The sequence below is a fragment of the Ptychodera flava genome, chromosome 8 (genome assembly GCF_041260155.1).
Source record: "Ptychodera flava strain L36383 chromosome 8, AS_Pfla_20210202, whole genome shotgun sequence".
Classification (NCBI taxonomy): domain Eukaryota; kingdom Metazoa; phylum Hemichordata; class Enteropneusta; family Ptychoderidae; genus Ptychodera; species Ptychodera flava.
In genome coordinates this window covers 7,328,426-7,349,285 of record NC_091935.1, presented here as the reverse complement: position 1 = coordinate 7,349,285, position 20,860 = coordinate 7,328,426, and the positions used below count along the sequence as shown (strand labels likewise).

General features: G+C 37.2%; 1 protein-coding gene and 1 long non-coding RNA gene across 12 annotated transcripts in view; one reads left to right on the top strand and one right to left on the bottom strand.

Annotated features, from left to right (window-relative positions):
* Window positions 1–20,860, top strand: part of LOC139138348 (single-stranded DNA-binding protein 3-like) — a 119,335-nt gene that overhangs the window by 33,490 nt on the left and 64,985 nt on the right. For all 9 annotated transcript variants that reach the window (XM_070706685.1, XM_070706684.1, XM_070706680.1 and 6 more), the window contains exon 5: window positions 15,047–15,130. In XM_070706685.1, the coding sequence (XP_070562786.1) occupies window positions 15,047–15,130 (84 nt within the window). The remainder of the gene's footprint in view (window positions 1–15,046; window positions 15,131–20,860) is intronic.
* Window positions 2,060–20,860, bottom strand: part of LOC139138351 (uncharacterized) — a 47,442-nt gene continuing 28,641 nt past the window's right edge. For 2 of the 3 annotated variants that reach the window (XR_011553587.1, XR_011553586.1), the window contains 2 exons: window positions 16,498–16,600; window positions 2,064–2,823 (listed from right to left, as the gene is read on the bottom strand). This is a non-coding gene — a long non-coding RNA (uncharacterized lncRNA). Of the gene's footprint in view, window positions 2,824–16,497; window positions 16,601–20,860 lie in introns of all 3 variants that reach the window. The other variant, XR_011553588.1, reaches the window with a different exon arrangement.

The window sequence follows — 20,860 nt, the reverse complement described above, 5'->3', positions numbered from 1 at the left end:
GTTAGGTATACTACCAAAAGCATATTGTACAGATCAGTGGAAAAGATGTGATTCGATCAGTTGAAATTCAGAAAGTGGTTTGAAGCCTGACAGATTGGTCAGAAAACAGCATTTTAACCATTGTGTTGGACTGTTTTGTGTCTCTATGTGTGTATGTGATTTCTGTGGATTCAATGCTCCATAGTAAAAATGTCAGCAATGTTGTTGTCGCATAGTTGAAGTGTCAGGAGCTGGGAAAGGTGACATCTAACCTTGTGAAGTCCGCGAAGAGTCTGGCATTTACACAAGCATACCCAGTGTATAATAGTTCATTACCCTCCTGTGGCAACTCGTCCCTAGAATGATATCCACAAGTGTGTTTGTAAATCATCGTAAAGTGCGGAGTAAATAAAGACAGAGTCGGGTAACAATTTATCTCTTGTAAGTTTATCAGTTTGTTCAGAGCGTTGGAACAAGATATGATAGTAATATAAACTGTTGCCATTGTTGTGGTACAGCTGACCGGGGCTCTACCCCTCTCCCCATTCAACTCTCAAATCTGTCTGAAGGGTTGATTTATGGTGATTGTTTAAAATCAGCAGATACGTGCACTTGTTTCTACTCCCCCCTCCCCTACCCTGTAGTAGCCAGTTGACCTTGTCAGTGCCTGTTCTACTTCTCATTGGTTGAACAATTTCAGGGGGGCGAAGGTTGTTCTCAAGAATTTCCGTCATGCAGCCAGGCATACCTTCTTAATTTTCATCAATTTGGAGCTCAGTGTGACCTAGTTTAGAGATCTCTGCTGCCTCTGCCGCCAGTAATTTATGAGGTCACAAGAGAGAACTTATATGTAGTTTTATGCTGCCACCGTTGATGCTGTAAGGGTTAAAGGTCACACAAGCCGGTTGGTGTCTTTGTCCAGGGCACAGACTACAACTAAATTTAAAAAATGCCGAGATTTAAAGTGAGAAGGCTAGCTCCATGATATAAATCACATCATTGCAGCATCACAATAGTACCTGTCCTTGATCAGTCACACTGTATGCTGCAACAGAACAGCCATCAGATCCTCCCATTTTCTTCTCTTATAGACTTTGTTCTTTTATGCCTTTTACAGGAGTGTGACAAAGCATTGAACCAGGAAAGGGTACACAAAAATTTGTCCAAATAGAAGTTAAGCATTTATTAGTTAACCAGTACATTGTATCTGAATGTACCAGCATTGGTCTTTAATCTTGTTCTTTTCATAATGTAACATTCACAGAAAATACTTCAGCATGCCGAAAATAGTCCTACGTTCAGTCCGTCAGGAAGAGATATGAAAAGCAAACCAAATGAAAATAGCATTTCGGCTTTCTCTGACTGTCAATGAGAAAATAAGAAACCAAGTTTTGAAGATATTGTTATACAAAATTTGTGAGAAAACAGGAAAAATAACTGCACGCACCATGAGTAATTTTTACGCAGCAGGTTTTGATGTATCCTCGATAGCATGTTACTGGTCAACTTCTGAGGTTTTTCTGGCAATAGAGTTTCTGAAACTCTAAACCTGCTGGCTCATTCAGTGAACACCAGTGGAGCAAATCTGAGTAAACCACTTGTGCGGAGTACGACAAACTTTCTCCTGTTTCTCATTGTGTACAACATGTTCTCCTCATCGCACTGACCCTGTTTGAGGTGCCATTGTACCCTTGACAAGGGTACAGCCGGTAATTGTTGCCAAGCTGCATATAGTGTGTGGCAAGCCATTGGTTTCTCAAGATGATGTAGTTTGTTCCTCTCCAATCCAATGATGCGGTTCAGTGATGTTCATTTTACTTGCGAGTCGTGACCTGATTACAAACTACAGCCGAGACTGTTTCCGAAAAGAATGTTGTTTGAGAATTTCATGTTTACAAATCATTCCATAAGAATTTTGCATTGGTATTGCTGAGAATTGTTATGTTGAAGGGGGAGTCATGAGTATTCAATAAGAACTACTTTTAAACCTTGCAAATTTCCAGTGTGACTGATCATGTATGTGAATAAAACTAAAAATTAATCTTGAACACTAGAATCATATGTCTTAAATGAAATACCGCAATGTGAATTGACATATGTTATGTCTATGTTTATTTCCAAATCTATCATAAAATAAAAAAATATTATACATGTAAGGTGATGAAAATTGAATGATACAAAAACTGTTGAAGGTTCAATAGCTGTAGCTTTGAATAATGTTGTCATTATTTGTGTGCTTTAAATCAGATAAATTTTCTTATTTTTATTCTTCTGAAATGAAAGTATTAGCCATGCCATCACAATGAATTGTGTTACGATATTTACATTATGGAGTTCAAAAAATGCAATGCCAGTAACTGCTCTGAAAATTTATGAGGGTGTAAATTTCAACATGGAAAGTGTACCATTCCAAAGTTTTGAAGAAAAGTAAGAAAATTTGAAACATGTAGTTCGTTCAACCTGTCCCGGTTCGTCAAATGATCTTTGTTATAAACACATGTTTCAGCAGTGTGCAAGTTGTGGTGCTAAACCGATAAGAAATACAAATATATTGAGAAGTAACAAAGTATAGATCAAAGAAAGACTTTTTAGGTTTTTATGTTTTTTTCTGCTCTGTTCAGCATACTTATAACCTTATGGTCTGCATAAACTTACAAAAATTTGTTTTTGAGGAAACACGCAATCTGCACATAAGAGTCAGAGATATACTCATCAACGAGACTTGCGTCACAGAATGCAGGTAAAACGCCACCACTGATGTACCGTTACAATTGGCAAAGCACATCTTGTTCAAGGAGTAGGTTGGTAATGTCACAGTAGTATTTCATAATTCATGTTGGATACCTGTCAAGGAAGAATAAACACATGTAATATATTAGAACCTGACTTATATAAGTAATTACCTTCAATTTTGTCACCAAACTTAAGATACACAGGTAAAATTTTCAAGAGGATTTTTTTTTAAAGGAAACCAGAAAATTGACTGACAATCCCCTATTTTAACCAGGATTTTTCCCTGCAGCACATTGTCTCATCCACGGACGGGGGATGCACCTGTTAGCTCTTGTATTTTCCTGGTTGCTTATCCGTGACGATTTGCCACCTACATCTACTTAAAAAATTGAATGCCCACGAGTTCACTTGTCAGTGCATTGCCTTGATCAGAGTCTCATAGTCACTGAATCAACATTTCTTGCAAAGTTGGGACACAGAAGTAAGACCAGAAAACATGTAACAAATACTAGTGTTGTGTTGATGGGACTGTTACAGGAGTGTACGATTGTAGTTTTAAAGTTTGGCTGTATCCATGGCGACAGTGTAGCTGTATTGTTTATTTGAGTGCAATAAAAGTTGTTAAGTTTGTGTCTCTTAGCTGGTATTGGTATATTTCATTCAGTCAATATAATCTCAATACTTTAGTGTTTTTGTCTTATCATTAAACGAACAATAACCGTATTGTCCCTGATGCACGTGCATTGGTTTCCATAGTTACCGACAGTAGTCAGCCATGCAGAGTCCTGGTAGTGCCGTCAGCTGTAGGTAATGGCATTTGTAGTCATCAAAACACATTCTTTTTATTCAACCTTATGCTCAGGATCAAGAAAATACAGCAATATACATTTGTTCAGCCCGGTGTGAAATATACAATAGGTTATTTGTGGAGGTACTCTTCCGGGGCAGCATTCCATTTGTGGGTGACACTTGTGCTGTAGTTTGTTCCTTGGTGAAGTACGCTTGTGTGAGCTGTCTTAACAGATTTGCAAACACTGTGACAACTTTAATTACCCAGAAAATTTGGCTGTTACTATCAACCTCTCCACACAAGTGGTTGTGGAATTATGTTGTCAATGACGATAAGTTAGTCCACGTGATTAGTTGTGATGTTGATAGTCCCGTTGAATGAGCAGTAGTTGAAAAACACCGCAGCTCTTTTTTTTCTGTTTTTGTTCATAGTATTAATTGTTCATGAAGTAATTTCCTTTCAGAAAAGTAAGACAAGCAAAATGTCAATGATTAAATGGCAGTTTTAGGAGATTTCTGGATATCCTTGAGAAAATTGACAGTTTTGCAACATAATGTGGTGGACTGTTGAACAACCATTAAAAAGTGAAAATAAAATCACAAATTTGCTAATGGAATTGAGAAGTTGAAATATTGAAAATGTAGGAGACATGGCTTGTTTTGTATAGACTTGATATTTTACTATTTTACAAATTTTATTTATAGGAACAATAGTATACTGTTGGTCACTTTTTCTTTGCCCATTACACCTCTCTTTAATTTTTTAATTTTAACCTGGAAAGCAAGGGGAGAAGGGACTCTTTATGCAGACTTTTTACACAGTCATTGTTTTTTCAAACCTTCACTTCCAAAGTTCCGTGCAGTTGGTTTGTATCTCTATGGAAAACAGTTAGACTGTTTTTAGATAGATATCTAAATTGTATGACATGGTGGGATGAATTCATTCCATTTGCACTGGAGGACTTCTGGTGAAGATATTAACTCACCTGTGTTGAACATTACAGCAAATTTGTGTCTGTTCAGTTGACCATGACGAGTTCTTTTGGAACATTTGTGATCTGTGTTAATCTGTTTATGATGGCGCCATGTGGGCAGTGTAAATCTTTTTCTTTACATTTTAGAAATAAACATGTCCAACAAAAATTGCTGATAATTATATATATACACTTGACATTTGATTGAAAGTGATGCATGGACAAAATAAAACAGGAGTATGATGGCAGTTTTTTTCAGGGATTACGAAAATGAAGAGAAAACTGTACAAGCAACCCATCAATGGGTTTGGTATCTTGTTCAGTGTCCGGGTTCAGTGTGTTTGTGCGTAACAAATGTACAGCACTTTCGGTTACTTGTTTTATCTCACAATGACCGTCATTGTTTGTACAGTGAAAATCAGTTCGAGCATCACCGATTTTGTTTGAAATGAGGCAAGCGGCAAAGTCATTTCCAAGTTTGTAACATCATTTGGGAACCCAGTCTGTGTCAGGAAACCGTTACAGAGCATGACCCCATCGATCATGCTGTGTTGTTTCAGTGTCAGCATTGACAAGGGCAAATGTCTAACACCAGTGCATTGTGGGTGCTGAGTCTCTGAGACACTTTAAACAGTTGCACGCTATTTCAGTAAAGTCACAGTAGTATATTTCAAGTCAACGTATCTTTATTTGGCCGGAAAAAGCATCCTGCCATTATGAAGTTATCTATTCTTTAAATTAGCTGCATTTTAATGAAAAGGATCGCAGACCGTAGTTAGTCCACCCCAAGAAAGCTGTCAAGTAAAAGGTGTTCTCCTCTCTTAAAGTTAAAATTACTTGCATAAAGGCAGACAGTGATTTAACTTCATTTTCTTTGATAGAGAAGAGTACGTTGCCGTTTTCTTTTAGTGTAAATTCATGGTTTGATTTTGACAAATATAATGTTCAGTACCAATACAGGCACATGAGTTGAAGTACCTTCTTGGGGTATTTTCAGTTTAAGTGAGTGTCAGGTGAAATATTTGTGGAGAAATGTCATAGTGAAACTAATATTGTTGTAAGTCAGGAATATTTTGGTGTTCTTTTTGAGGAGGAATACGAAAACCAGAGTGGTCATGCAGTTAACGTAGTGAGGTAGTTCATAGACGTGGTTAGTTGATCGAAATTTACAATCATGTGATCTCATCGCAGCAAAATTTGACTTGAGATATATATTCTATTTTTCAAAACTAATGCTGTGAAATTGTCCATCATAACACCTTGAACAAAAGATAGCTTATGTTGTCCCAGTTCAATTTGTATTCTCATACAACTGTCTATGCTATAAGGGTATCTCCCTAGCTTGTGCATTATGTTGGAGTGAAATTTCTCAGTGCATGGTGGAAACATGCTGAAAATGATTTGTCAATGCTGTCAGGAAGAAAAAAATTGATAAGATGAGAAATATTAATATGTGAATAAGATGGTATTGACCGTGGTTACTATTACAGAGTACTCTCATTGCATGCATCACTCTCATCGCTAAAACTGATAACATCTACAATTGATGCTGTACCCGGTAAGAGACAGCAGACGACAATCGCGGGTGATATCTTTCAGTGAGCTGGGGAGTCCCAAGCCATTTGACCAGGGAAGAAAATGATAGTATTATTAGCTTGCCTTGCCTATCTCTATTATGAAATCACCACCATCCTCAAAGGACAGCGCCGAAGATGTAAAAGAAATGAACTTTAATGCAAAACAGCAAAACAGACATAATTTAATTACCGCACCTCAGGGCTCTGTTCTTGGACGTCTTGCCTTCTTTTTTTTTTCAGAGGCCATGCTTTTTTTGAAATTCTATTAATTTGTAAGAACAGATGTGAAGTAGGACATATTTCATTGATGATGATGTGGCATGAAATTTACATAAAGCTTGACAGGTAATCCACTGATCGAGGTGCCGAGGATTGCCTCACAGGCAAACCAAATACATGCCAGCTTACATATTGTCATATTTAATGATATAAAAAAAATTACAGTCAACATAGATGTTTCACACTCTAATATAATAGAAATGAGTTAATTTAATCCATTAGAGAGATCATCACATATGAATAATAAGCTTGGACAGGCTCTTTTTTACTGATATTTTTATCTTTTGTGTTTTTGTTCAACAATTTATCATCAACCTTGGGTGGATGTCCGACAATGATTTTGATTCCAGACACCTTTCACATAGTTGTCTTATGTCTTGTAGGTAGAGAAAATGAAAGTATTTTAAATGTCAAAGACGAGATTGTTCAAAACTTTCCCGGTATTGAATATGTTGTGAAGGCGTCCTCTTTGTCTTTGGTCACAAATTCCTGAGGAAATACTCACACGATGAGCTCATAAATTGTGAGTTATGGAGGAGGGTTTGGAGCCCAGTTACCCCTGTAGTGTTGATTTTTATCACAACTGGAAGTTGTGATATAGAGGTGGTTTCAACCGGTGTTTGATGTCGTCCATTTCCGTAAACGACAAAAAGTCAAAAACTGCTGAACAGAGTGCGTTGATATTTGATACTGATACATAGACTGGTTCCAAGGTTCCAATTCCGAAAAATGGAGCCAAACGGAGCGCCGGTTAGATAGTTTTGGGAAATTTCTAACCCCCCTTTTTATCTAATTGATTTTAGGGGTCTTTCATACATGTAGTTTTGGAATGTACACCAATCCTGCATTGTGGACTGTTTTATGAGTTGTTGAACAGAAATGAGGTTTTGATGAATGTTAGAAATATGCAGGATGGCTGATTCGAAGTATAAGAGATTTCTATGGTCTTTTGGGCATCAAAAGCATTAAAAAAAAACATATTTCATAGTTTAGATTCTCACTTTTGAGATGACCCTAGGCATTTGTTAAGTAAACATCCTTGAGTCAATATACAGACTTTGACATTCCAGAGATTAAGTATCCACAACCTCACATGTTACAGTCTTTCACTACAATGGTATGGCCCAAACCCATTGTTATCAATGGAGAGTGTGGACCTGTCTACAGGAAATTGGGGTGAACAGGTTAGACAATGACGTTACAAGTTGTAGGTTAGTTATCAAGGTAGCACCAGCATAGAGTCCTGAGCATCTGCCATGTGTTCTCACAGCAAATTACAGGGAAAAAAATTATTTGAGAAGTTTCTCTCCTTTAAATAGAAGTATATTACAATTTAAACCTGTCATGGATAGATTGCTCTCAAATGATCTGAAACACAGTTATTGCCCATTAGCAACAAATCTGTAGCAAGATTTATGTAAAGTTCATGAACTTACACAAGGTATTAGACAAAAGATGACCATGACTTTGCAACTTTTCAACATTTATTTCATTCAGATTTCCTCAGTTTAGTGTATAATTTTGTAATCTTAATTACTGTCAACTTAGCTTTTCTAACTTATTCATACCTCATTATTCTTACACTACTGTTATACCTTATAACCACAAATTTCAAGAGATGCATATATGATTGTCACTTAACAAACAATTTACAAATATGTCTTCTGCTTTTTCTCCATATACATATACATGTCTTTTTCTCATAAAAATGAGCTTAAAATCGCAATGTGAAAAATAGTCTTTCAGCTATATGTTGCTCATTGACTTTGTGGTCTGTCTAATTCACAGTGAGTGTGGTTGTTGATAAATGCCGATAATACTAGGCGGGGTCATTATGTCCAAGCGCCATTGACGGTATTTTTTAACATAATGACCATAGGTCATTATCACAACTGGAAGTTATGATATAGGGTTAGCTTCAACCGGTGGTGGACAGTGTCCATTTTCCGTAAACGACAAAGAGTCAAAAACCACTGAACAGACTGCATTGATATTTGGTACAGATATTCAGACTAATTCCAAGGTTCTGATTCCGAAAAATGGAGCCAAACGGAGCAGCGGTTAGATAGTTTTTGGAAATTTCTAACCCCCCTTTAACTAATTGATTTTAGGGTCTTTCATATATGTAGTTTTGGAATGTACACCAATCCTGCATTGTGGACTATTTAATGAGTTGTGGAACAGAAATGAGGTTTTGATGAATGTTACAAATATGCAGGATGGCTGATTCAAAGTATCAGAGATTTTTCATGCGCTTTTGGTAATAAAATTGATAAAAAACAACATATTTAATGTTTTAGATTTCTCACATTTGTTATGACCCTTAACATTACAGACTTGATGACATAACTAGCTGCTGGACCTGTTTACTGGCGCATTGATTTAAGACAAAGATCGTTTTATTTTGTAATAAGGACGTGTGATTTCGTAAAACATAGTCTATTAGCCTGGAAATGTGATTTTTGCGAATATTGCTTACCCCACTGACAAACAGTGTGGTTTGAAAATGGCTGGAATTCGCTACTTCGGGACTTTGTTTTCTGTGTGGATTTACTGACAAACTCCAAACCCGCAGCACCTACCCATTCAGTATTTCATGTACAGGTGTACCCAGAGATAGAGTAGTTTCACAATGTGCCAGTTGTGATCAAGTGCCATTGGCGCTATTTTTGAAAACTCTTGACAGCAATCGTTTTTCAAAATTGATAATGAAATCTTCAGAGACCATTCTCGGTGATGACCACCTCGTGGTTTGTCAGTGTCAATAGTAACAGTGCTCTCCAATAACTAATGACATTGAAAACGTGGTTGAAATTCTAACACCTGATTAGACCATAGACCTTAAAAACGGAAGGACAGGCAACTAGCTATTTTCTTCCATGTAATCCTGGTTATAATCCGTGAAAAACTTGAACACTCATTAACATAAACAAACGTAACTGTTTATCTCTCGTATCGCAAGCTCACGGAAATTCCCGTGATTTGAGAGACTTGTCAGACGCGAGATTATGTTAATCACTACAACATTGCGATCAGCGCATGCTCAAGCTTTTGCGTCTAATTTCAAAGTGTCGTGTTGTAAACAACAATGGCCGATTGAGTCGGAGACGCGTGAATTTAGTCCTAGTTTTACAAATGTACGTATGACTTCCTCCCAAAAATACTAGTACAAACCACGAAATAAGACACGTAGAAACGTACATTAGCACTGTCATGCATTATTGTTACAACAGAGAAACATGAGACGGCAAGAAAAATTACTCAGAGGAAACGCACAAAATGTCGTGTTGTAAACAACAATGGCCGATTGAGTCGGTGACGCGTGAATTTAGTCCTAGTTTTACAAATGTACGTATGACTTCCTCCTAAAAATACTAGTTCAATCCACGAAATAAAACACGTAGAAACGTACATTAGCACTGTCATGCATTATTATTACAACAGAGAAACATGAGACGGTACGAAAAATTACTCAGAGGAAACGCACAAAATGTCGTGTTGTAAACAACAATGGCCGACTGAGTCGGAGACGCGTGAATAGTCCTAGTTTTACAAATGTACGCATGACTTCCTCCTAAAAATACTAGTTCAATCCACGAAATAAGACACGTAGAAACGTACATTAGCACTGTCATGCATTATTAAGAGGGTAAAAAAATTACTTAGTTGAAACGCACAAAAAGATCGTCCATCAACAGCAATCATGATGGCCGATCGAGCTGGAGATGCCTGCACGTGAATTTGGTACAAATTTGGTGAATTTGGTACAAGTTTTACAATGTAAACATGATTTGCCCCGCAAAATACTAGTCAGTTGACGAAATACCTAACGTTGAAACGTTTACTATCATTGACATGCATTATCATTACAGCAGAGAAATATGACAGGGTAGGTATGAAATTTTCAGTTGAAACATGAAGTCGCTTCGTAAACAACAATGGCCGATCGGGCTGAAGACGCACGAGTTTTTAAAAATACTACAGTGCCGAAGTGCAAGAAGTACATAATGAGTAAAAGAAGTTTACAGCATTACACATGAATCAGAAATAAACGGAAGAGTTATCAGGGGTGTACAATGATTAGATTGCAAAATTAACTTTGCCGACTCGATCATGAATTGACGGGAATTACAAAAAACAACAACAATAAATATACCTAATAGTGACTCATCTGTCGAAAATGGTAGCAAAATTGTCTGTAAAAATCAATGGGTAATACAATGCTTGAAAACAACGTGAACTAGACCCGGAACAGAACGCGACTTGACTCGACAGCACAGGTATAGCGTCTTCTGTGTAGCTCCAGTGCTGCCAAGACGTCACTGTGTCATCACGTGACGTGTTTTGCGTTTACATAACTGCGCAGAGGATTATAACCCAGATCGTACGGGTAAACACGCAAGTTTCTTTGTCTTTTCTGGCAGTTGCCTGTCCTTCCGTTTTTAAGTTCTAACACCTGATTAGACAGCCTTTATTCAGTGTGTGTGTCAAGCAAATAGTGTAAGAAAATTTGTTTTTGTTTAATTCTACATACAGTGCAACTGTTATGTTTTTGGCAGTTGAAAAGTGCAGTAAATTATGCTGTCAAAACTTCTTTTAATGTTGGTGTAACCCTGTTTGTTCAAATTGTTTGTTTAGAATGGTGCATATTTTGCTAACGGGTTATAGAGATAAAAAAAGTGAATTTTCAAGGGGTGAGTAGTCACTGCTTTGCATACAAGGTGAATGCAGTCACTGTGCTTGTAGAGCTTTTCCAGTGAAACAGTTATTTTTGAAGGCCAATAATCAAAGCTTTTCTTCTGATTGGTTACTGGCACAATGCCAATATTGAGTTTTACCTAGGGACCCTACTAGGATCAGTAACTGTATCGGGCGTGGATTGGGTCACCTTTTCGACGCCTTTTGTGAAACAGGCAGATATAAACAATGCTGTACAAGAACTGGGTACACTTTACAAGCTGGTAAAGACCTGTTGGGTTGGACCCCTGTTTGCTCTCTACCAGGAATGCTATTGACACCTTGTGGTGTCATCTGGCCCATTTTACAAACACAGAACAATAGTGAACGGTGGGTGGCCTTGTTACACGCAGCAGGTTGGCATGCAAAATCCCAGGTGATGTCCTGGTGAACCTCTGAGGGTACAGCTTGTCTTTGAAAAATATTCCTCTGTTTCTTGGGGTCAGTCTTTTACATATATGTTTATGCAGAAGACATACGCGATAAATATACACTGCAGAGATGAACTGTAAGAGATAGTCTCATTTTAAGAAAGAAAGAGTACCATGCTGTTCCAGTCAATGCTGCCCATCCCATCTCTGTGGCCTTTGTTACAGGCGGTCGCTGTTCATTCCTGTGGGAGTACTCCCACTAAATGCTCCACGGAGTGTAGGCGGTTTAGCATGTAGATGATTTGTTGGCTACGTAGGGAGTGATGCACTGTTGAAAGTAAACATATTTCAGTAAATATATTCAAAGCTAGGAGGCTAATAAGAACTCCCTAGGAATGCAAAAATGTTTAAGGAGTACAGCCTCATCTCTGTGTTAGGGTATTGTTTAGTCATATGCCCGCAGGATGTTATATGGATATAATAAATTCAATCCATTAGTATTGTGGTAGCTCTGTTCAGACTAAGAGAAAAAAATGTTTTTTGACAGTTATTTGAAACAGCAACAAGTCCGCTGATTAAAACATCAATAATGCCATCAATGTTACTACGATAATGTCAAAATCCATGTACCAAAAAAAACCAAGTCTGTCAACATGATATTGCATTGATTGTTTTAAATTAAATTAGAAAACAATTTGAGTATGATGATGCAATATCGAAGTTGTAGTACAGGTTTTTTTCGGATCATTCTAACATCTGTGACAAAGTATCTTAGAAACAGAATCTAGAAGGAAGCTTTTGAATAGCAAGCATGTTTGATGACATGCTGTAAATCCTGTATTGATACAAATTTTAATCAGAAGTGGTCATTAGTTGAATATTCATGTACAATTCTCCTGACAACCAAACTCCATCAATCTGAACTATACAGTTTTTTTATGCCTGTTTTACGATGCTTGATAAATTTGATCTATGTTGAAATTTGTCATTTCATGTACCGATGGTATTTGGTATCTGTAAGCTCATTCATCTATTGAAAATGTATAGTCATCATCATCATCATCATCTTCCTGGCCCCACTTTTTATTTTTTGTTCATCTATCTCTTTATTTCTATACTGAAGGATTGTCCAACCATGTGCTGTATCTCTCTATGTTGACAGCTTTCAGCCATTCCATGAACTGTTCTTAGTATTGAAATTCAGTTGTGGAAGTATCAAGAAGTAATTTGATCAAAACACTCTCTTGAAAGAACCTCCAAGTATATGTAGAAATTTTGAAATCCTGGTTATGAGTTCTTGTACTCTATGCCCTTCCGAAATAATTTAAAACAAATCACTAATGCTACGTAGGCGCATACTCTTTATACTTCCATTTCTGGTTTTAAGTACTATCACAGTCGTGGATTCAACGTTGTTGGCTGACTTCAGCTCTCAGAGCCCGAGATCGCACCAAATTGAGTTCATCCAGAACCTGATATTATTCTGAACACACTTCTTTTCCATCGTAAGGAAATGGACAAAACAGGTATTTCCATACACAACAGGATCTAATGTGTTGTGTCCGCAAAATTGTGTGTATTCAGTATGACACAGCAGCAGTAAATGACACTGGCGAAGAAGATGTCGTATATAAAAGATCTGTTGCTCAATATTGTTAAATCTGAGCATGCATCGGCATGCTATTACAAGCCTTCAGCTAATAAACCACCATTTTCAGCAAGTTATTTTCAATAGATTTTAGAAAAAATTGAAATATACCCAACTCAAAACACCTGCCATACACTAGAGATCATCTAGTTTTCCAACATTTTCTATTCAAACTTTTTTTTTCAAAATTATCAGCAGCAAACAGAAAATATTTCATGTCATAAACTATATCATTTTAAAAAATGTCCTGTATATTTATGTAGTACCGGTACTACTTCAATGACCATCTCACGACAAAAGTTGATACAAAGCATTCGTTTTGATTTTCAAGCAAATAACATTTCCTCCAGCATATTTAAATGCCTTCTAATGTAAACTCAGATCGCAGATAGTAACAGCACTGTTAGTCATCTCACACCTGATCTTCTGATGATAATGTTAATTCGAAAACTATAGTTTCCTCCCAAAAATTGATGGATAATGAAATTTAATTCAAAACTAAATTCTTAATAAAGAACATGCATATTGACCTCAAGTTTTCTTGAAGATAAGCCTGGAAATCTTTATATATTGAATCATCAGAGCGTGAGAAAGTGCCCTCCACAGATATACGGAATTTTTGTATTATACAGTTCACTTCCTTGAATTTTGTCAGGTAGAATAACGTCATGTAATTTGAGAGTGAGATTTATTGTATGAGGGAAAACTGTTTTATGTCCTTTTCTACAAAAAAGAAAACAAATTTTACAAGTCAAAAATATTTCTTTGAGGTTGGACTATCTTTTCAGTTCTTTTTCTACTTTTACTAACCTTTATGTATGGTTGTTTTAAAACCATAATATTTGCATGTGAATGGTGATGCATTTTTCTGGCGCTTCATGTAAGGATTTAAAAACAGACAAACAATACTGTCCAAACTGAAAGGAAATGGTCTCCAAATTTGAAAGTCAATTCTTCAACGACTTCACATGTGGATACCATATCATATGATAAACTCATCTCAACATTTTTAAGAAAAACAATTGTGAGTATTTTGTAGGCAAAGTATACCTGTCCATATTAATATGTGGCTTTAAACTTATGCTACAGAGACAAATAATTCCTAGTGATTTAAGAGTTTCTCTCACAAACTTTCCTTTGAAACTGTGTTATATCCTAGAATAACATTTACGCCTACTGGTGATTATTATGCTGTTTTGAAAGCTGGAAACCTGAAGGTTACGGCAAAAAGAATTGTTTCCATGGTTCTGCCCTTAAAGATTGTAAGAAAAGTACCATAAATGACTTGATAGCACCATGTTTGGCTGCAAAACATATTTTTTTTAAAACATCATTTCCTGTCTAACCACGGATTTCTTTTCACTACTCCAGTTTTCATCCAACCGCAGTATTGTATCTTTGAATTCATTCCCTCTTCTGTAAGATGGAATGTTACCATGGCAACAGGAGAATGCATCATCAGATAACATACTAACCCTTACTACACCTGCACAACAATGATGTGCGGTTTGCAACACTCATTTCGTTTTTTGTCCTCAAAAGTTGCAATACAGTAGTGATGTAGACTTTGCCAAGAAAATTTGAACCACTGAGGTGGAGATGGGAAAAAAAATTCTGAAACTGATTTCTTCCAAAGTGAGAAAGTGACATTAAAATGATGTTGATAGAGTGGCCATGCTGATACAACAGACAAAATTTGTCAGTAATTGTACTTCACTGTATTTTTATGTGACCTTTTCAGAGTACAGCAATTTATCTGTACTTATAAGAGAATCAGACTCAAGTTCAAATATTAGTGTAAAAAATTGAAGATAAGGAAATTGTGGATCAGGAAAATTTGAATACTTGTATCACTTGCATGGCACACTGTATCGTATTGATATTTCATACAGATTGGTAACTGTCATGTCAGTTTGTTGCCACATGTGTGTTTTTTCTTTTCTTTTCCTTTGCCAATAGAGTGCTGCTGCGCCGAGTCCAGTTTTAGGTCAAATGCCCCCAAATGAAATGCCAGGCGGCCCAATGCCGCCGGGCTTCTTTCAGGTAAGTGACTATCCAGTTTCGAAATCATTGCTGTCTATTTCTGTGTGCTGGATGTTGCTGAACCAGTCTTTTGATAGCAGCAAAAACCTTCCGTATTGTGGTCCTACCATCACTCTCACACTCCATGTTTAACCCTTTGAGCGCCAAAGTCAATTTTTGTCGCCTATATCAAAATATACATCAGTCAACTTTTTTCTAAATTTTACTAAAATTTTGATAAAATCTGAAGCCAATAAAATATTATGTTCATTTGGTCCAAAATTGTCAAAAAAATTACAGAAAAATTCACAAAATTGGTAAAATGTTGCACACTATAATTTTGTTGGGAAAAATTGCAGCGCTCAAAGGGTTAAAAAGAAGAATAATCCTTTCCTGGTGGCATATTTCAGCAAAATAAAAGGACACAGTACAAAGTGAATAGTAGAAAGCAGAATGAATTTGTATGGACAAAAATTAAAAACACAGGCATACTCGTTTTCTGTGACAAAGATAAAATTTAAAAGTATTGTTCAAACTACAGAGGCAATGCGAATTTTAGAAAATATATAAATAATCAATGTTGGTAAAACAGACTCTTTTAGAACAAGGGCACAAAATGCTGACGTTAAAGGGGTACCAAATAATCGCTTTTTTCAGAAAGCCATATGGTTGGCTCCAAAAAATATAGACTTGCTAGGTCTGAACTGGGAGTGCATACTGTCAGATCAACAAAATATGGAAAGTTAGCCCCACAGATGAAGCATTACCACCTTTAGACCTATCACATCCCCTTCCCTGTGTTCAGATCTCACCAGCCCAATGGAAAACTATAGGAACGTTCCAAATACAACGGTTGAGAGGAGTAAATTGAAGCTTTCAATGCAAGGAATAGAGCCTCCCATGTTTGTTTACTATTGTCTCGTATATATTTCCTGGTAATGATGTGCAAGGCGTGTAGGTACAAATTTAGATACAAGCTAATCTTATACAGAGGCTATCTCCTGTAAGTCCCTAAAAGGATTGTTCACTAGACTGAATACATGTAGGACAAAGGAATGAGCAATACCTAATGCTGATTAACACGAGAATTAATCAGAATACAGGAGGTTGAAGATTACCTCTTCAGCACACTCCAGTGGACACTTACAAGATGAGCAAAACACCCAAAAAAATGCATGAAAAATTAAAAGAGTTAATAGACACTCCAAAATGTTCTCATAGTGTGTTGTTTTCTTTGATTTGAAGAGACCTTAACTCGTACAAATTCAACACGAATCTTAAAGAGCACTTGGTCTGATATATGGACTGTTCATGCCAGTGAGGAATAACACAATCAGAGTTGTAGTGGAAAAATGGAATGACGTAGTAGTTTTGATACAGCTACTTACCTTCAGCATTTCACGATCTCAGCAACTTGTACCGCTGTAACCATAGCGATCTGCTTTTAAATAGTCCGGTATGGGTGGAAGAAGCCCTGCCATGACCTTTGACCTGCAGGAAGGGGAATAAAGCTAATTATAGTAATCTTGTAAATTTGAAGCATCGCTTGGGAAATTTGCTACCTCTGCATGAATAAGATAATGAATTTTATCACAGAATATACCATACCGAGCTATTAACATGAAGTTATCACAACATACTGGTTATCTAGCACCTGTAATCATTCTTGTTTTGATTTAGTTTTGATAATCTGAAGCAAATATGTGACCACGGGTAAATGCCCAACGTTGCCATAGACATTCCCTCAATAAAAAGAATTTTATCAAACATGAGTGTAAAGATTTAAATCTTTCCGTATGACAATAATAATGGTTGTAAATGACTGTGTGTAGTTTATTGGCTGATATTTCCAGGTAACCACTCCAGGTGGAGTGGGCAGGAATCATTCTCAAATAAAGTTTGTGTTGATGGATAAACTCTGTGAACTGTTGTCGTCAAACAAATAGAAAACAACAGGCTCTTCACTGAAATAAATAAAGCAATAATGTATATTGTCATAACTTTCACAATCATAAATGCTATGGATTCAGTATATAATAAACTGCCTGTTCAACATTTTCAAAGAATTTCTTTATCTTGTGAGCTTGGACAAAAGAAAGGTATGATGTGGTCAGTGTGTAATAAAAGCAAAGGATGTCCTGCATATAGCAATAGAAATACAGAATTTTTTTTAACTGGCTTATGTTATTGTTCAACCATGCAAATGTTTCTGATGAACCAGAGAATAAATTTGCGATTACTCTCATAACTTTGCCTTTTGGTATTGACCCAGTCCCAATTTTTGCCCACAAAGTTGGCAGGTTGTTCCTCAAAACTGCCAGTCATGTGACATTGACTATAGACGGAAGTGTTCAGCAGCTTTCATAGCTAAGTTAAATATTTGGAGAAAATATGACACCACTGTCATGATGTCAGGCAACAGACAGGCAATTCAGATTTAGGTATTTTTCTAATAATATTAAAGTCAATATAGGGAACAGGGCTTGACAATTTTTTTTCCAGTTCACTTGTCCGTCGGACAAGTGGATTTTTAATTTCACTTGTCCTCTCAAAAATTTTACTTGTCCTCCATTTGTAATAATCAAGACCAAAATACTTGCGACGAATTCCGTAGCAGCTTTCAGGGCTTTCTTATTTTGGTAATTTTCGCCGATGTTGACTTTTCTCAAAAGTTTACATTGAAGTAGGCCTGCGTACGGTCTGTGTGTTCCCGGCGTTATACGGCCTCCACCACAAGAGGCGGTATAACGCCGGGAACACACAGATCTGTACGCAGGGCTTACATTAAATTTGAAGGTACATATCATACATCGGCTTCCTGTGTTTGGCAAGCATAAATGCCGTCGTAAAAAGATTGGTCAGTTTCTGTCGCTGGTCGTCGTCATTCGGTTCACGCATTGCGAGTGCATGCGATCGGGGTGTTGGCAAGTGAAACCGTATCGGGCTCAGCGGGACCCACAAAATTTCCACAATCATTGTCCCCGTCACGATCTCATCTGTGATGCGCCAAACAGTCCAAATGCGGTTGACTAAAACTCGTGAGACCTTATCGATTCAACGCGAAACATGCCGCATCCGTCAAAAAAAGCATTTTGCTTGGTTTGGCCATGGAGGTAGTCTCTTCCTACCTCCATGGTTTGGCAATGGTGGGGCATTTGAGATACGATGTACAGAACATTTTGGAACCGTCATATTTCAACCAAGGCCACTGTGCTTTCCATTTCGGGAGATAACATCTACGGCGTTTTTCCTCATCATAACGCTTATGTATAGATCTTTTGTCAGAAACATCGTTCTAATCATCACATCGAGTCGTCGATTCTCAGACGATCCCACTCACGCTGGCCCTCGTGGCGCTGTCGTAAATCATTGCAACGTCGTTTCTCAGAGTTACACAATGCCCATCGTCGTAAACTATGCGCCTCTTTACGGCAACAGCTTTGCTTGGTTTTTGCGCAGGTCTGCGCAACTGCGGAGTGGAAATTACGCTCTGGCTCGCGAAAATGCACAATGCCTTGTTTGTGTTAGTGGAAATATTACCGTAAAATACTCATATTTACAGCGATCACTCCACAAACTATCTGCCAACAATGTTCGTCTACTTCGCGAGGCTGCATAAATGATTTTGAAGTACTGCACGGTCGATCGCCGATAAGCAATATGATTGGGTTTTGCAATTTTTACCTAATTTGTTGGGGCGGAGCAGTCAGCATACAACAAAGAAATGCTGTTTACGCCAAATTTTAAGCGACTTTTTTAATTGGACGATGAAACAATTTCATGCCGATCATCGAAAAATTGCAACATCGTGTGAGTCGGCAAGTGAATCGCAGAAGAACGTCACAATTGTATCTAAAAAAGTCAGTGATTGACATTTATTTTGTGTGAACGACAACGCAAATCGGGCGACACATGCACAAACCGCAACTTGGATTCGCGTTGATTGCGCCAGAAGTTGTATAAACAACTTGTCCGGCGGGCAACCAGATTTTATTTTTGACTTGCCCGAACGTAAATTTCACTTGTCCCGGGCGTCGGGCGATAGGAATTGTCAAGCCCTGAGGGAATATCAAAAGTAAATTATGATTTATTGAATGTCTCTCTATGAACATAAGTGTGATATTGTGGTGTTTGGTTTCTCAGATAGAGAATTAGATTATTTTCATGAAATCTTAGTAATCGTAATTGGTCATACAACTTGACACAATGGCAATGTTGCTGAATACAGTTGAGAGAGTCCCACATCCTCAATTTCACTGAAGGCAAGGAATCAGCTGCCTTACTGATAATTTGGCTCGGACTCTTTCATTAGCTGCAAAGAGGGACAAGATTAAACTCTGTATTACTTAAAATTTTAAGATAATCCGAGTTGAGTCGTCGCTGCATTCCTTCAGCTTGAAAATGTCATTCTTTGACATTGTGATGTAAGAATTGAAATGCTGAGGGTGATAAATCAAACTCTGTCACTTTTTATTGTGAATCAGGAGTAAAAACAAACTGGTCACATGATTATGCATAAAACTACTCAATTCAAAATTTTTGTTGAATATGATCACCTTTGTCAAATATTGGTAATCAGCTTTCAGGGAACAATCATTTTTATAATTATTGATATAATTATATCACGTTAGGATTTAATTGACAGATTATGGAATTCTGGTGTTTATATCAATTAACTTTCCCATGGCATACATTGGTACAGCTTTGAATTTTAAAAATTTCCTAAGTTATAGGGCAACTATTAAAGTGGTGAATTTTGTGTTCTGCAAATCAGGTATCAGTGATACAGTTTTGGGAGAGATGAATAATTAATATGATAGGAAATTAAGAAAGACTTTAGATGGAACAAAAGTCAAAATGAATTTATGGCTGAAGCCTTTTTCCTCCTACACATGCAAACCGAGTGGTGCTTGATTTAACATCTATTTTTGTGGTCAAGTTTAAAATCAAGTCGCACACCACAAAGAGTGGAGTGTCAGGCTGTTTGAAAATTTACCTGAATACCTCCCAGAGAATACTTTTGGTACAGTCCTTGGAATCAGTACATCAAGCAAAATACTGTGATGTGGCCTACAGTGGGGTGGGGGGTGGGGGTGGGTGGGGGTGTGGGGGGTGTGGGGGGGGGGTTGCTTTCAATTCTTTTTGCAGCGAGTTCACTGAGTGCCTGATTACAATATAGGAAGAAGTTGGGTACTGTTCCGATAGGATTTGTTGAAATTTACAGTGAGTTCAAATAAAGGAGTCCCTTTCATAAAATGTTCAGCTACCAGGTAAACCCCACCTTAGGTAAATAAAGACCATTGCATAATGTACATATAGGTTTGACCTGGCAGATAATAAATTGTCACAGAGTACATATATAACCTGAAAGACCAGGGTGTGTGACAACTTCGTTAGGGGTAATACATACTTAAATTGATTAAGTTTGTATTTGTCAATCTGTAGGGTCAAAATTCTTGTTTTATAACCAGCAAATTATCAATGCTGAATGTTCAATTGGCACTTGATGATTTTGAAGTGTTGGACTCGTGTAATACGCAATTGGATAATGGTTGGTGTGATGTCGTGAGTGTCATTGGCTACGGCAAAGGATGTTAGCTTTTTTACGGCTGAAACGTAGACCATGTAGACAGATCATATCATGAACTACATGAAAAACATACTTAATAGAATATCTTACATTTCATGATGAACAAAATATAGTTCACATTATTATTGCAGCTTGAAGCTATGGTTTATGAAAACATATTC